The following is a 17,993-nucleotide window of genomic DNA, read 5'->3' as shown; positions in this document are numbered from 1 at the left end:
ATGATTGTCATAACGGCATTGCAAAATAATTATGATAAGCACAAATAAATAAATACAAAACTTTTATAATGAAACATGTCTCGAGCACGTAGTGACAGATAAACGTTGTATTAAGATTTGTATTTATTTGATTTGTATTTAATTGGTCAGTATGTAAAATAAAAGTTAAAAGTAAAACGATTTTAAGCAGTAGATATGTAAATAATAGCGTTGTCAAGGCAACAAAAAATATCGCAAAACATCATTTTGAACAGGCCAGAAATGAAACAACCAAAGAAAAGCAGAAAACATGATAATCAACAGGGTAAGGACAGGCCAGAAACACCATCAACAGCTACATCAATGAACCTAACTAGTTTAATACTTTAGTTAGGCTACAAGTAGGCCTAATTCAGCCTTCGCAGAGTTTGATTGACAGGCTTTTAATTACATGTAGACCTAATTGTTGTAAACCATTCATACATTGCGAGTCTATAAATGGTCATGAAATGTATCAATGGCCTTGTCATCTATCAAGCAGAGAAAAGCACCAACATGGACCTGGAGTCTCTCCTGAAAGATGAAGTGTTTGTGGATTTCTTCAACACATTTTTAAGTCTTCCAGTAAGATGACATCCTCTGTCTTCTCCTCTTTCCATGTCTTGAATGAATGTGCTGTTGATCCCGGACTCATCCTGCTTCATGTTGTCCTGTTTCAGGTGTTCGGTCAAACCCCTCTCTACATGCTCAAAGACAACAAGTGGCTAATGTGGCCCAATGTGTCCTTTGCTCAGGTCAGTCAGCTCATGTTAATATTTATAAGAATATTTACCAGACCACAACAGATGTTAATGGAAGCTCAATTCGGCCATACAAGAAGAAGATCATATTCTTTGGTAAATCGTATTTATGAGATAAATTATGACATCCTAAATCATATGAGATAAAATAATGACATAATGAGTCATGATTATGAGATTAAAATGACAAAAATGATGACATACTAAGTCATAATAAAAAAATATGAAATTACAATGACATCTACTAAGTCTAAAATTAATTAAAAATTATGACATAAGCATGCCATAAGTGATCATTTTGACCTTTAGTCATAATTATGAGACACTATGTCATCATTTTGAGATAAAAAGTCTACATTTCTGTATGACATATAACTAAGCCATCATTTTGAGTAAGTCATCATTTAAATGTGAAATTATGGCATACTAAGTCAAAATTTAAAATTTTTGTTAAATGATGACAGTCATAATTATGAGATACTAAGTCATAGTTATGAGATAAAAGGTAAAAAGTATGGCAAACTAAGTCATAATTTTGACTTTCATAATTATAACATACTAAGTCACAATCTTTGACTTTTTGGTCAATTATGACATACTAGGTCATAATTATAATTATGAGATATAAAGTCATAATTAGGAGATAAAAAGTAAATTATAGCATACTAAGTCATCATTTTGACTGTCATAATTATTATGACATACTAAGTCACAATTTTGACCAGGCCATAAGCAAAGATATGAAATTATGACACAATATTAAGTCATAATTATGACTGTAGCTCAAACAGTAGAGCTCAAGGCCATGGGTTCGATTCCCAGGGAAAGCAAGAACTGATAAGAATGTAAATGGTACCTTGAATGAGAAAAATGAGAATAAAAACGAATAATAACATACTAAGTCATATTTAGTCATGCATACTAAGTCATACATGACATACTCAACATATATTAAAAAAAGATATGAGATAAGTCAAAATTATGACTTTCTACCTCATTATTATCATTATTATTATGTCATAATTTTGACTTTTTAAATCATAATTTCAACTTTTAATTTCATAACTATGACTTAGTATGTTATAATTTCAACTTTTGACTTTTTTATCATAATTCATTTGGAAAAATCTCTAATTTCTTTCTCATGTGGCGGAAATGGGCTTCCAAATATTAATATTAATAACATGTAATATCTGCGCACACATTTCCTGCCAGGTGAACGCTGGAGCATTTCTGAAATGGTTAGAGACGCATCGGATGGTTTTCTTCACACAAACTGAGCTCTATCACAACTTCCTTCTCTGTACAGAGATCCTGGACTTCGCGTCCTCTAAATCCACAGGTAATGTTACAGTCACATGACAATGCAGAGGTACTGTATGTTTAGAGACACATGATCAAAGCATGTCACATTAATATGATGTTTGCAGAGGATCTGAAATGGACGCCGGCGGATCAGTGGCTGTTGAGGAAGTGTCTCGGCAGCGTGAGGGGAATCCAGAGATTTCGTTCATTTCTCAAGGGCACTGCCGGTCTGACACTGCACTGCTTTACCTTTTTACTTTTAAATGCATTTTGTATTCAAACTGATTTGAATTTTAAAAGGCCTCCGCTTAGACTCAACATTTGATATCATAATTACATTAAGAATGAATGGAGCTGCAGTCCTCTGATGTTCTGACTATGCCAAAATAAATCATATTAAATAATGAAAACTAATTTGTGCTAATGCATATGCTATGTGTATAATGTGTTTTCGAGCAGAAGAGGAGCTTGTCCTGTTCTGTGTGAGAGTGTCCCTGTTGTTGAGTATGAAAGAAGAAGCGAATGAAGATGAGTTCCAGACTCTGAGTCAGCAAGCACTTCAGACATCGATCAGACTGTCTCACCTGAGCGAAGGCTCTGCCATCATGTCTGTCTGCCACACAGGTGAGGCCGCCAGTTTGTGCTTCTCTCCTCTTCCCAATATTATCAAATATTACACTACCGTTCAAAAGTTTGGAGTCTCTTATGCTCACCAAAAACACAGTAAAACAAAATACATTATATTTAAATATATTGTAAAATGTGATTTATTCCTGTGATCAAAGCTGAATTTTAAGCATAATTACTCCAGTCTTCAGTGTCACGTGCAAGCGAGTGAAGGCAAGGAAAAGGTGAGGTGGATAGAAAACAGCCGTTGTAATTTTATTAATGAAAAAAAGGAAATTCAACATGAAAATAGTCCACAGGAGAAAATCAACGCAACAGCTTTACCAAAGGGAAGATAATCCTGGTAGAACTATAAACTGAGGGCTTAAATACACAGGAGAAAACCAACTAAACACGAAACAGGTGCACAAAGCAATCAGTAACCATGACAACAAGTAATGAATGAGAACTCAGGCAAACAGGAACACGGAAAATCAAATCTAGGGTACGTTTAAACGACAATGATGCACTAAAAACGGATATGGTTTTCCTTCGCGTTTTTGAAAAGTTTGATCCTGGGAGTTTTGATCATGAATACAAACGATCCCCGTTCACACGGATCCGCGGAAATGACTAAAAACGCTGTATTCTGCTGCCAGGCCAGAAGATGGCGATGTCACTTTGTAAAGAAACACTACATGCCTATAGACTGAACATGTAATACACGTGTGCATGGCGTCACTGTTTTCACAAATTTGCGTTTTTGTCGTTTTCACAGAGATGATAATGGTTTAGTTTTTTTTTAAAACTTGCACTTATGAAACCCGTTTTCAAAAATTTGCATTTTCAGGCTCCCAAAACGCCATTGTCATAGTCATTGTCACAAATAAAAAGTTTTCCATTTTTAATATGAAAACGGTGTCGTATAAACAGCCCCTAAAACACAATAAAACTAAACCTAACATTTACAGTCACATAATCCTTCAGATCAGTTATTCTCGTATTATACTATTATAGTTTTTATTAATAATTTGAATCAGCTTTTGTCTTTTTATTTTCAGTTTTCATTTTAATTAAAAAACTTTTTTTTTTTTTATTAAAATAAAGCAGAAATACAATAAAAAAAACATAATATTAGATGACAAATTTAAACTAAACACAAATTAGAAATGTTTCTTTGGCAAACACTGAATAAGTTGAAGCACTATTAACAAAAATGCTTTTAATAGTTTCAGTTATTGATAGTAACCCTGTTTGGTACTTAAGAAACATTTCTTATAATTATCAATGTTGAAAACAGTTCATATTTTTTTGGAAACCGTGATTTTAAAAAAATGGAAACAGCATTTATTTGAAATAGAATCTTTTGTAACATTATAAATGTCTTTACTGTCACTTTTGATCAATTAAATGCATCCTTGATGAATAAAAGTAATAATTTCCTTCAAAAATTCGTACTGACCCCAAACTTTTGAACAGTAATGTAAATTATTTGTTGTTTCTAATGCAGGGTGCAGAAATGTCTCCCTTTTATGTACTAATTATTTAATATTTCATCAGATTATATATTTTTTCTTTCAGATGACATGCCTGAGCTCTTGTCCAAAGAATGCCCGCTCGGGTCCCAGGGCCGTGTGTTGGCAGAGATGAGAAGGAAAGCTCTGAGCCGCCTGCAGTCGTATTGGCTGCCTCAGTTCTTACACTGCTGTAAATCCTGGTTGTCCCGTGTGCCTGAATGTCGACCCATTGTAGAGAAATACACCTCCTTTTCCTCTCCTCCGGTTCAATCTCCCTCCTCCTCACGTGAGCATGGACAGAGCAAGACGAATCCCACGCTGAGCCCTGCTAAATCCTACAGCAGTAAACGCAGCAAGCGGCAGCTGTGGAGCTCACACAAGCCAAACACAGGGCGTCTACAGTCAAACAGCATCTGCTTGTGGCTTCAACCAGCCAGTCAGGAAGATCCAAAGGGTTCCCAGTGTTCAAACATAGCACATCGTTCCCAAAAACTGCAGGTCTCAGAGAATCCCACAGCTATTGTCCAGCACACATGCGTCCAAACACCAGCGTGTCAGATTCCCTGCTGTGTGGACATCCATGCCCCACCGTCAGATGTCCACTGCTATCTGCAGCCGGCTCTGTCTGCCGAGGCTCTAACTGGAGGAGCTTTTAGGTGTTATCTGAGAGCCCAAGGCCTGGTGGACAAGCAGCAGACGCTGGATCTGTTGGAGGACCTCGACTTCTTCCTCCTGCTGGTTCTGAAAGCACAAGGAGAAGATCCAGTCTGTGCACAGAGACAGAGCGTGGCCCAGCGGATAACAGAGACGTACCTCAAAGAGAGCATGCCGTGTTGTGTGCGCCTGGATCCCAACACCAGCCAGAAGCTGCGATCTCTGTTACCGTCCAGCGCCGCCGTGCCGTGGGTTTACTCCGCAAAATATGAAATATGCAAGGTACCAACATTATTTACATTTATTCATTTAGCAGATGCCTTTATCCCCAAAAAAAGAGGAATACAAAAAGGTGATTAATCTTAAATACAAGAATGAACAACAAAAGTGATTTGTCTTCATTTAAATGAGCTCCTTTGGCTTTAAAGTCAACATGAAATCAAAATGGATTATTAATACATCATCATTTCAAAACGTTTGTGTTAGTAATTATTCATCAGATTTAAGGATGCATGATATATTGGCCACCATATCGGTATTGATCGATATATGTCAATTCTTAATCGTTATCGCAGCAAATAAAAAAAATGTTGGCCGATATATTAAAGCTGATAAATAATGGATAATTTCCTTCAGCTGAGACACTTCAGATGCGCACTGTTCAACATGAGGGTTCTGAATTAAAGAAATATGATTGGAATCACTTCAAATAAGGAAAATATAGTAAAGTGCAACATGTGCAGCGCAAGTCTGTCATATCGGAACATGAGAACATCATAATTGTGTGCTTAAGACATGAATTTTAATGGTGATGCTTTTATTTTTGTAGTCAGGCTTTCAAAAACTATATAAAATCTTTAATTTAGATTTATCGGCCAATATATCGGTTATCAGATATTTATAATCCAAAGCAATTTACAATGTGTATTTTGCATTATTATTAATTCTCTTGAACCCTTTGGATTGCAATATGTAAAAAAAAAAACGTATCCTTTATTATCCTTTAAGTAATTTTTGTGTATAGTTTTATAATACTTTTTCACCCTGTTAGGAGCTTGATAGATATACACACTGACTGCTCACTATTCATTTTCATTATATACTAAATATTTTGCTAGATAACTTTTTGTTTGAGTTTGTTTAAAAAATATATATATATATATATTTATGTTGCAAAATCAAAGAATCCTTTTTGTGTGTGGTTTCCACAAATATATAAAGCAGCACAACTGTTTTCAACATTGATAATAAATGTATCTTGAGCAGCAAATCATCATGTGACACTGAAGACTGGAGTAATGATGCTGAAAATTCAGCTTTGATCACAGAAATAAATTGCACTTTACATCCATATTACATCCACTTTACATGGTACTATACATCCATATAGAAAGCAGTTAAATTGCAATAATATTTCACAATATTACAGTTTTTACTGTATTTTTGATTAATCCCGACCCCAGAGTCATGAACAGTGGTGTATTTGGTAAGTGATAAGAGAGTGTGTAGGTTTTATGAGGCATTGAGATGTGAGAAAACCTCTTATATGCTCTTTTCACAGGAACTACAAGACACGTATGACTCCTTTTTAGATGCCGAGGACAAAGCTCTGGTGTCTCACCTGGTGAGTGATCTTACCTAATGACTCGAATGCGTTCTCTTCAGGTTTCAGGAACCTTCCTCCGTGTCTTTCAGAGTTGTCGCAGTGAAGACTCAGTGCAGCTGCTGTTCTCTGGTTTGGAGACAGAAACAGAAGCTCTTCTCTCTCAGACGGAGGCGATGGTCCTGTGTGAAGGATGCTGTAGCCGCCGGGACCCGGACGCCCTGTCTCAGGATACCTGGGCTTTTGTGGCCCTGCAAGACCTGCAGAAGGGAGGATCACTCCTGCACAAGTACAACACTATCAGTAAGAACACACTGAGGACACCACTGAGCTGCTCTACAGCGGATCAACTTTGTTTCCAATTTGAACGTTCGCAAAGACCCGCCCCCCTTAGTTACTGTCGCTATGTCCGACAAGCCACGCCGCTCCCACACACACACACACACACACACACACACACACACACACACACCATGTTCTCATGCAGTGAAAAATACACGGAGCAGAGAGGAGACTGACAACACACTGACAGACAGGACAGACCAGCTTACTTTTGATATTAAATAAAGTCTCACCTTTCAAATTTGGTCATTTTTAAAAAGAAATTTAAACAATAAATACAGTTTTGTGGCTCTTTAATGTGTGTGACAGATCGCTGTGTCGCCTCAGTTAAAACTGCTTGTGAACCGATCATCTCTTCCTTCTAGTTCATTTATAGCATACAACCTCTCTCTCTCTCTCTCTCTCTCTCTCTCTCTCTCTCTCTCTCTCTCACATACACACACTCTCTCTCTCACAAACGCACACACACACACACACACACACACACACACACACACACACACACACACACACACATACACTCTCACTCTCTCTCTCTCTCTCTCTCTCTCTCTCTCTCTCACACATACACACTCTCTCTCTCTCTCTCTCTCAGACATACACACACTCTCTCTCTCACAAACGCACACACACACACACACATACACTCTCACTCTCTCTCTCTCTCTCTCTCTCTCTCTCTCTCACACACATACACACTCTCTCTCTCTCTCTCTCTCTCAGACATACACACACTCTCTCTCTCACAAACGCACACACACACACACACACACATACACTCTCACTCTCTCTCTCTCTCTCTCTCTCACACATACACACACTCTCTCTCTCTCTCTCTCTCACACACATACACACACTCTCTCTCTCTCACACATACACACACTCTCTCTCTCACAAACGCACACACACTCTCACTCTCTCTCTCTCTCTCTCACACACACACACACACACACATACACACACACACTCACTCTCTCTCTCTCTCTCACATACACATACACACACACTCTCTCTCTCTCTCTCTCACACACACACACACACAACCTCTCTCTCTCTCTCTCACACACACATACACACTCCCACACCAGACACACACACACTCAACTAACTTCTGCAAGTCCCACACCAGAGACACACACACACTCCCACACCTGACACACACACACTCAACTAACTTCTGCAAGTCCCACACCAGAGACACACACACACTCCCACACCAGACACACACACACACACACACACACACACACACACGGAGCAACTTTTCTCTATTTATGGATATGACGAGAGTCCGAGACACGCACGGCGAGTGACGCATGTACGCAGTTCCCCATAAAAACCATCCCGACAGGTCTAAAAATATATAAACACTTATAACACAAACCCTTGTTTTGAAAGAAGAATTGATGATGTATTGACTCATAATTGATGAACTTCACACACTTATTGAACTGAATCAACACTGAACTGACTTTAGCCAAATAATATTTGTTTGAGCTATTTTACCTGTAGAAAGCGCTTTACACACACATAAAGACTTGATATAAACGGCCCTCTTTTATGACAATCTCAACATGATTCACTTTCTCTTGCTTGTATTGGACAGGTGCATCTGAGGAGCCACAGCTCACGACAGAGAGTGAAGTCATAACACCCCTTGCTCAAGGTATTGTAAATTATGAATATTTCACTAAAAAATCATTTTTGTTCACTAAAAATTTTTTTTTAAATTGGTGTAGAAACGATTTTCACTCAGAAACTGCAAGTACGTTTCACAAACTATTATAAAGAAAGAGCAAGTAACACACTGAAGTAGAACATTGAAAATAGTGTAATGTACTCCAAAAATGTTTTATTTACAACTTTGAAAAATATTTTTACAGTTTTATTGTAAAAGCATACACTCTTAAAATAAAGGTTATGTTCTCCTGCAAAAGTATAAATGAATCACTCATTTACAGACCCTGGACCTCAAAACCAGTCACATGGGTCCATTTTTTTGAAATTGAGATTTATACATCACATGAAAGCTGAATAAATAAGATTTCCATTGATGTGTGGTTTGTTAGGATAGGACAATATTTGGTCGAGATACAACTATTGAAAATCTGGAATCTGAGGATGCAAAAAAATCTAAACATTGAGCAAATCTCCTTTAAAGTTGTGCATTTATGTTCACGATTGTGCTGCATTCACTCACAAAAATACATGTTTTATTTACTAAATATCTTCATGGAATATGATCTTTACTTAATATCCTAATGCTTTTTGGCATAAAAGAAAAATGGATAATTTTGACTCATACAATGTATAGTTGGCTATTGCCACAGATATACCCGTGCGACTCCAGACTGGATCACATATTTGTTTTTCAACACAACTTTGCCATGTTAGAAGCTTTAGAGCCCTAATACATTGTAAAAGTGTTTCATTCTACCTGATTTGACCCTGAAAATGTAATTTGTTCATTTAAACTAATGTACTCAGGTTGAATCTGTCAAATATGAATTAATATTCTTGACTTCAGCGTAGTCTCAGATTTTTGGACCTCAGTTAAGAAAAACAAAATTCAAGTTCTGTATGTGTCATTTATCAGTGTCTGTGTTCAAACATTGTATTTTATTGCATGCTTCACATCCAGATGTGCCCGTATCTAAAGCCACGTCTCTCCAGATCAAAACTCTCAAGAAGGACAACATCATTTTCGAAAGGCCATCTACAAAACCCAGGTTCTTATTTGGGAAGATGAGTTTAAGCTGTGTTTGTGGGAAGAATATTTCTTAAAGCATTTTAATTATCTCAGGGTAAATTATTTCTTGAGCTGAGCTGAAATTGTCTGTGTTCTGCTAAATTCCAGGTCATTTCAAGAGGCCATCACAGCAACTCAGTACATGAATCATTTCCGGCAGTTTCTGCAAGAGCGCAGTGCTGACGGAGCGCTTCTGTTCGTTCAGGAGGCAGAGGCTCTGCGCAGCGTCGAACCCAAGCGGCAGAAGGCCAAGATACGCACCATCATAGACAAATTCTTTCGCCGAGAAGATCCCAGTACTGCTTTCGTTTATGGATATAGTGACACTATTTCAAATTCAGTGTAGAAAAGTTCACCTAAAAAATTAACAACCTGTCACCATTTACTTACCCTCACATCAGAGAATGGGAAAATATTTGGTGGTTACGATTACAAAGAAATGGCAAGCAACACATTTTGATATAGATTTTTTTTTCTTTTTTTCTCTGATTCCTTAGATCAAGACGATACGATGATTCAATCGTCCTTTGACGCCATTTTGAATTTTCCGAAAAAACGTTCGATTTTCAAATAACATGCAAACAAATTTTGCGGAAGAGCAAATTTAGCATATAATGAAGAGTCTTGGTACATGCCATCACAAGCATGACCTGAGGCTAGATGAAGCGTTTTAGCATGGCGCCACCTACTGGTATGAAATATGAAAAATGGCAATTTTTTTATAACTTTTAATTCAGTGCAGCATGTCGAGTCGGATGATACCCAATTGTCTCATAGCTATTTTGGGTGTTGGCTATTTTGAATTTTGTTGTAAAATGCTGTATTTTATGAATGCATTAGTGTATCGTTACAAAACTACATTCAGACTGTAAGTACAAATTCGATTTTTGTGCATATCAGAGTGGAATCCGATCAAATTTATCAAGTGAACGGCAAAAAAATCACATGAAATGCAATTTTTTACAAATCCGTTTCGAGCTACATTCTATTCCAATCGCATTTCTGGAAATCCGTTTCAGTCTGATCGCTCTGATCGGTGTTGTTGCAAAGTGCTGGAGGAGCAGAAAATGGCAATATAACAGACATGTTTTAAAACCGGCTTTGAGATTTTGTTTTGAGATTCCAATCTGATACACAAATAATCGGATTTGAACTGACAGTCTGAAAGTAGCCAAAAAGTTTCGGAACAGTGCCACCTTCTGGTTTAAAATTATAGTTAATTTAATGCTAATCGCTTTTGATCAATTTTACAGATTTGAATGAAACTGGTCCTGATATATTCCCTGAGTCAGACCAAGAACATTGATATCAATTATGCCATTTTTAGTTGCTATTCGCCATTTTGACTTTTTCAAACTCCTCCTAGACCGTTTATCCGATTTTCACCAAAATCGGATCAGATAATCTTTAGAACAACTCAAAACACAAGTTATTAAAAGCTTTCTTATTGACACCATATTGACACCAAACTTTTGGGTGTGTTATTGTCACCGCACAACGTCAATTTGGCAACAGCGCCATCTATTGGTCAAAAGTGATAAGCTATTTAATCACATTACAAGTGTTTGAATTTGTGATTTTTAAGCCATTTTGCCTAAAATAATCTAAAAATGTATTTTATCACTAATTATTGCAGTTGCTCTGAAGCTCCCAGCCATGCTTGCATAACTCATCATGCCTTTTTTGTGATGGGCCCCTTTATTGCTGCTTGGAATTATATTTTATTTCAAGTAACAGCGTTTTTTATGGTTTTTGGTTTTAGTTAACTATAATAACCCTGCTTGAAATGACATGAGGGTGAATAAATGATTCTGGTCTTTAAACATTAGCAATTGTTTTGCATTCTCCAAAAATCTCGAGAACTAACAGCACGTTCGTGTGTGTGTGTGTGTGTGTGTGTCTCCCCCTGCAGTGGATTACCTGCAGTGCAGCGCTGACATCATCACCAGTGTGACCCTGATGGACTCGGTTCCTCCGGACATCATCTACACCATTCAACATCTGGTTGCCAAATCCCTAGAGGCCACATGGTACTTACAGGAACATGTTATTGCTCAGAGGTTGCTATTTCAGTTCTCAGTTATGTTTTATTTAGCAATCAACTTTGTCTCAGAGATTTCCAAAATTCCAAATGAGTTTGAAAGCTTGTTTCCACCTGTGAGATTTAATCTCACTTTTTTTATTGCGAGGAAGAAAAGTCAGAATTGTGGGATAAAGAGGCACAATTACCTTTTCAATTGCCAAGTTTATATGTCACATTCTGAGAACAAAATTAATTACGAGTTATACAAAAAAGAGTCAGAATTGCAAGAACTTTTCTGAGACATTGTTAAGATCTCTTTTGAAACTCTAGAGACAAACGTGGGACTACTGGGTTTTTTTTTCAGGAGACACATCTGAGAAGCAAGATTAATGTGCTAATTCAATATAGCCTATACTACCGGTATATAGCAAATGCCTGGTTTATTTTTTTCGCACAATGTAACTATATTATTGCCCCGCTCTTTATATTAATTTATATATATATATATATGTCCAACTTTATCTGCATACATAGAGTGCACTCACATAGGGCGATATATACTATATAGCAAATCTCAACTACTTGATTGCTTAGATCGTCACAAAAATAAACTATATTTTCACCAGGTCTAATCTGCTAAATGTGACTATTAAGATATTTAGATACTAGAAACATCAACATAATGATTTCCTGTAAAGCTGCTTTGAAACAATGTGTATTGTGAACATTTTACTTGATTTGACATATAGGGCCCTATTTTGCACCCAGCGCAATTGACTTTGTACACCGACGCATGTATCATTCCTACTTTGCACCCGCGCACAGCGGACTCTTCCCTCCACAGACGCACGTCGGTAAATCAGGGAATGAACTTGCGCTCGCGGGGGCGGTTCAGTGAAAAGAGGAGTGTGTTCCGGCGCAAACGTTCCCTGGTTATATTCTGCAGTTTCAGAAAACAACTCCGCCACTGACCAGGAGAAACCCAGTCTAAAGACAGTGGTGCGTTAGCATTCAGCATTCAGATGCTATTTTAAGGGCGCATGCTTGGCCATAATGTAGTGTGTGCACAACAACATACACTTTGCTTCTCTCATCTACACAGACGCAGCAGTTTTTTATTTTTGCAAATCATACATTATTACAAGGAAAAATATTACCACACAAGGGAAATCATTGTTGTGTCCATGGAGATGTGAAAAAATAAATCTAACAACACATTTACCCAAATTATTATACGCCTGTTTAACCGAAGCTAATTTGGGTGTGGTTTCTCCATCATCCTCATACGTCACTTCTCTGTGTTTTACGGTCCTGACGAGAACGTCGGTCTCCTCGGCTGTGAACCGCTCCTGGCGTGCGCCGGCAAACCCGCCGTTATAATAGCAATCCGTCGTTATAATAGCAATCCGCCGTTATAATAGCAATCTGCCGTTATAATAGCGATCCGCCATGGAACAAGCGCGCCGGCTCTTAAAGGGAATGTGAGAGGACGCTCTGATTGGTTTATTTCCCGCTACGCCCAAACCACACCTATGAGTAATGAAGCGACTTCAGACCAACACATTTTAGATTTGCGATCCGCCCACAGTTACTTGCGTTTCGCGTTTGATACTTGCGTTTCAGATCGTTACAATAGGGCCCTTAAACTCTTTGCTATAGGATATATTAGATATATTAAAGACATTTGATATGCGACTTTTCTTTCCTTCGAGTGCGCTTGATGGTTTGTAAAGTTTTACAGTTGTCACATACAGTACAAATCTGATCTCAAACAGGTTCAAACAATATCAGGAATCATTCTCTACTTGTGCTCTTGATGCATCTGACCTGAGCCTGAGAGGACCCTTGATGATGGACCTGGTAAAATACTTCAATAAATGAAAAAAAGCTGCACTTTTTCAGCCCCTTCTTTGCTCCAAGCTCATTTCATTTGTTGATTTCTGCAGAAGGCCAACGCGTGGGAAGCTTTAGGGAGGTTCATCCGCAGCGTTTCGAAGTTTCTAGCCGCCGTCGAGAAGCGTGAGATCCGCGCTGAGTTTGAAGAGTATCTGATACAGGACTACAAGCGCTTCTCAGAGCGTGAGTCCTTTTACTTTCCTTTTCCGATGACTCCAGATGTGGACAGATCAGTGCTGTGCAAACAAGGTAAAAGGCGTTGTGGTTTCTCTCCAGCTTGTGTGGTTCGGGTCAAGGCCCAGCAGACTTCCGATGTCAACACCGATGGAGAAAAGTTTAGGCCTAAAATACGAAGCATTTTCAACAAAACGGTGATAGTGGACTTCTTAGTCAATGATCTTTCCTTCTACATGGAGTGTGAGAGGTCAGGGGTCGTCCAGCAGAGGCCTCGTTCTGTGTGGCGTCTGGGATTTAGAGAGTTTACTGGTGTTTTCTGAGTTTGCAGGTTCAGGCATTTGGCAGACGCAGGAGATGAGATGGCATCTGAGGGCTTGTACAGCGAGACTGATTATGCAATGCTTCACCGTAAAGCTGAGCTGATCATCAACATCTTTCTACACTCAGATCTCTCACCGAAGCTCTTGGTACGCTGTTATATAACATCTGTTCTATAGTTTATAACTGCGTTTAAAGGCAGGGGGTTTCAATCTTTTAGATGGCACAGACCTGCAAATGTGATCATCCTTGAGCAAGGGACCCCCTCCTAAAATGTTAAAGGCAGCGACATAATTTTAGATATGAAGACCCAGTGTATTCTGTGAAAAAATAACATTATAAATATGCCTAAAAAAATATTTGGAAAATATTAGATTTTTATTAAGTTACATTATTATTATTTTCTACTCACCACTGTATTGTACTGCTAGGTGTATACAGAATATATATATTTGTGTGTGTGTGTGTGTGTGTGTGTGTGTGTGTGTGTGTGTGTGTGTATGCGTGTGTGTGCTCAGATCAACACCAGTGAGGCTCAGAAAGATGCGATTCTGCAGAGATTCGCCTCTGGGAAGGTCGACCGCACACTCTTCTATCTCGCTATGATGGACGTGTTTCCAATTCTCGTCTTCTGCTGGAAAAGGTGATCAGACGTTCTCATATCACACACACACACACTGTAGTGTAGAATCAGACGTTCTCATATCACACACACACTGTAGTGCAGAAGCAGACTTTCTCACACACACACTGTAGTGCAGAAGCAGACGTTCTCATATCACACACACACTGTAGTGTAGAATCAGACGTTCTCATATCACACACACACTGTAGTGTAGAAGCAGACGTTCTCATATCACACACACACTGTAGTGCAGAAGCAGACTTTCTCACACACACACTGTAGTGCAGAAGCAGACGTTCTCATATCACACACACACACACACACTGTCGTGCAGAAGCAGAAGTTCTCATATCACACACACACACACACACACACACACACAAACACACACACACTGTAGTGCAGAAGCAGACGTTCTCATATCACACACACACACACACTCACACACACACACACACACACACACACACACACACACACACACAGTGTAGAAGCAGTGCAGGTGTCAGCTGTTAGTAATAGTAGTTTTTGATGGAGCTGATTGCAGATTTAGGAGGCTGAGGAGTAACTGGATGTTCTCTTTGCCAGGTTCTGTTGTCTAAAGGTGATGAAACACTTCTACCCCAATAAAGCAGTGAAGAATCCAGCGGTGCGCTCTCGTCCGGCAGAACAGCGATCTTTAAACATCCGGCAGATCAAGACCGTCAGATCTCATGAAGGTGGGAAGTTTCTCAGGACTCAAACTGCACGTATGAAACCATGAACAGTCACTGTGTGTTTGAACTGTTTAACCCTTCACTGTGTGTGTTTGATCTGTTTAACCCTTCACTGTGTGTGTGTTTGAACTGTTTAACCCTTCACTGTGTGTGTTTGAACTGTTTAACCCTTCACTGTGTGTGTTTGAACAGTTTAACCCTTCACTGTGTGTGTTTGAACAGTTTAACCCTTCACTGTGTGTGTTTTAACCCTTCACTGTGTGTGTTTGAACAGTTTAACCCTTCACTGTGTGTGTTTGAACAGTTTAACCCTTCACTGTGTGTGTTTGAACAGTTTAACCCTTCACTGTGTGTGTTTGAACAGTTTAACCCTTCACTGTGTGTGTTTGAACAGTTTAACCCTTCACTGTGTGTGTTTGATCTGTTTAACCCTTCACTGTGTTTGTTTGATCTGTTTAACCCTTCACTGTGTTTGTTTGATCTGTTTAACCCTTCGCTGTGTGTGTTTGATCTGTTTAACCCTTCACTGTGTTTGTTTGATCTGTTTAACCCTTCACTGTGTTTGTTTGATCTGTTTAACCCTTCGCTGTGTGTGTTTGAACTGTTTAACCCTTCACTGTGTGTGTTTGAACTGTTTAACCCTTCACTGTGTGTGTTTGATCTGTTTAACCCTTCACTGTGTGTGTTTGAACTGTTTAACCCTTCACTGTGTGTGTTTGATCTGTTTAACCCTTCACTGTGTGTGTTTGAACTGTTTAACCCTTCACTGTGTGTGTTTGATCTGTTTAACCCTTCACTGTGTGTGTTTGAACTGTTTAACCCTTCACTGTGTGTTTGAACTGTTTAACCCTTCACTGTGTGTGTTTGAACTGTTTAACCCTTCACTGTGTGTGTTTGAACTGTTTAATCCTTCACTGTGTGTTTGAACAGTTTAACCCTTTACTGTGTGTTTGAACAGTTTAACCCTTCACTGTGTGTTTGAACAGTTTAACCCTTCACTGTGTGTTTGAACTGTTTAACCCTTCACTGTGTGTTTGAACTGTTTAACCCTTCACTGTGTGTGTTTGAACTGTTTAACCCTTCACTGTGTGTGTTTGATCTGTTTAACCCTTCACTGTGTGTGTTTGAACTGTTTAACCCTTCACTGTGTGTGTTTGAACAGTTTAACCCTTCACTGTGTGTGTTTTAACCCTTCACTGTGTGTGTTTGAACTGTTTAACCCTTCACTGTGTGTGTTTGAACTGTTTAACCCTTCACTGTGTGTGTTTGAACTGTTTAACCCTTCACTGTGTGTGTTTGAACAGTTTAACCCTTCACTGTGTGTGTTTGAACAGTTTAACCCTTCACTGTGTGTGTTTTAACCCTTCACTGTGTGTGTTTGAACAGTTTAACCATTCACTGTGTGTGTTTGAACAGTTTAACCCTTCACTGTGTGTGTGTTTGAACTGTTTAACCCTTCACTGTGTGTGTTTGAACTGTTTAACCCTTCACTGTGTGTGTTTGAACTGTTTAACCCTTCACTGTGTGTGTTTGAACTGTTTAACCCTTCACTGTGTGTGTTTGATCTGTTTAACCCTTCACTGTGTGTGTTTGAACTGTTTAACCCTTCACTGTGTGTGTTTGAACTGTTTAACCCTTCACTGTGTGTGTTTGAACTGTTTAACCCTTCACTGTGTGTGTTTGAACTGTTTAACCCTTCACTGCGTGTGTGTTTGAACAGTTTAACCCTTCACTGTGTGTTTGAACAGTTTAACCCTTCACTGTGTGTTTGAACAGTTTAACCCTTCACTGTGTTTGTTTGATCTGTTTAACCCTTCGCTGTGTGTGTTTGAACTGTTTAACCCTTCACTGCGTGTGTGTTTGAACAGTTTAACCCTTCACTGTGTGTTTGAACAGTTTAACCCTTCACTGTGTGTTTGAACAGTTTAACCCTTCACTGTGTTTGTTTGATCTGTTTAACCCTTCGCTGTGTGTGTTTGAACTGTTTAACCCTTCACTGCGTGTGTTTGAACAGTTTAACCCTTCACTGTGTGTTTGAACAGTTTAAACCTTCACTGTGTGTGTGTTTGAACAGTTTAACCCTTCACTGTGTGTGTTTGGTCTGTTTAACCCTTCACTGTGTGTGTTTGAACTGTTTAACCCTTCACTGTGTGTGTTTGAACAGTTTAACCCTTCGCTGTGTGTGTTTGAACTGTTTAACCCTTCACTGTGTGTTTGAACAGTTTAACCCTTCACTGTGTGTTTGAACAGTTTAACCCTTCACTACGTGTGTGTTTGAACAGTTTAACCCTTCCCTTTTGATAGTTAAAGACGCCACCCTGCGTTTCTCAACTCAACACGGCCTCACACTGATGCTGCCACAGACTCCACACAACCAGAACACTTCTCCTTCTGCCAGATGAAGGACAATAAACAGCTGCTGCTCTTCAGTGTGTGTGTGTGTGTGTGTGTGTGTGTGTGTGTGTGTGTGTGTGTGTGTGTGTGTGTGTGTGTGTGTGCGAGCGAGCGAGCGTGTGTGTGTGTGTGTGCGAGCGAGCGAGCGTGTGTGTGTGTGTGTGTGTGTGAGACTGTGTGAGTGAGTGTGACATTTAAAATGTCAAACACACTAAAACTAGCTAAAATTTAAATAAATCAGAAAAAAAACAATTCAAAATATGAATAGAAACTATAATAGTATAGAAAT

At 38.8% G+C, this 17,993-nt stretch overlaps 1 protein-coding gene across 3 annotated transcripts; it reads left to right on the top strand.

Annotated features, from left to right (window-relative positions):
• Window positions 1–3: 3 nt before the first annotated feature.
• On the top strand, window positions 4–17,783 carry rgsl1 (regulator of G protein signaling like 1). Of its 3 annotated transcripts, none has more exons than XM_079628510.1 (20): window positions 8–304; window positions 521–603; window positions 699–773; window positions 1,995–2,121; window positions 2,210–2,311; window positions 2,544–2,708; window positions 4,272–5,143; window positions 6,423–6,485; window positions 6,557–6,767; window positions 8,413–8,472; window positions 9,448–9,535; window positions 9,664–9,851; window positions 11,468–11,585; window positions 13,354–13,438; window positions 13,525–13,657; window positions 13,751–13,898; window positions 13,980–14,118; window positions 14,488–14,612; window positions 15,183–15,313; window positions 17,615–17,783. In XM_079628510.1, the coding sequence occupies exons 1-20, from the start codon at window positions 262–264 to the stop codon at window positions 17,710–17,712; spliced, it is 3,054 nt and encodes a 1,017-aa protein (XP_079484636.1). In that variant the 5' UTR covers window positions 8–261; the 3' UTR covers window positions 17,713–17,783. The 3 variants fall into 3 exon arrangements, 2 of the variants coding, with proteins under 2 accessions (XP_079484636.1, XP_079484635.1); XM_079628509.1 differs by having other exon boundaries at window positions 518–603; XR_013799552.1 differs by lacking the exons at window positions 15,183–15,313; window positions 17,615–17,783 and having other exon boundaries at window positions 4–304; window positions 518–603; window positions 13,751–13,845; window positions 14,488–14,611.
• The last annotated feature ends 210 nt before the right edge of the window (window positions 17,784–17,993 follow it).

This window comes from Phoxinus phoxinus (genome assembly GCF_949152265.1).
Source record: "Phoxinus phoxinus genome assembly, chromosome: 11".
Lineage (NCBI taxonomy): Eukaryota > Metazoa > Chordata > Actinopteri > Cypriniformes > Leuciscidae > Phoxinus > Phoxinus phoxinus.
This window is presented reverse-complemented; position numbering and strand designations above follow the sequence as displayed.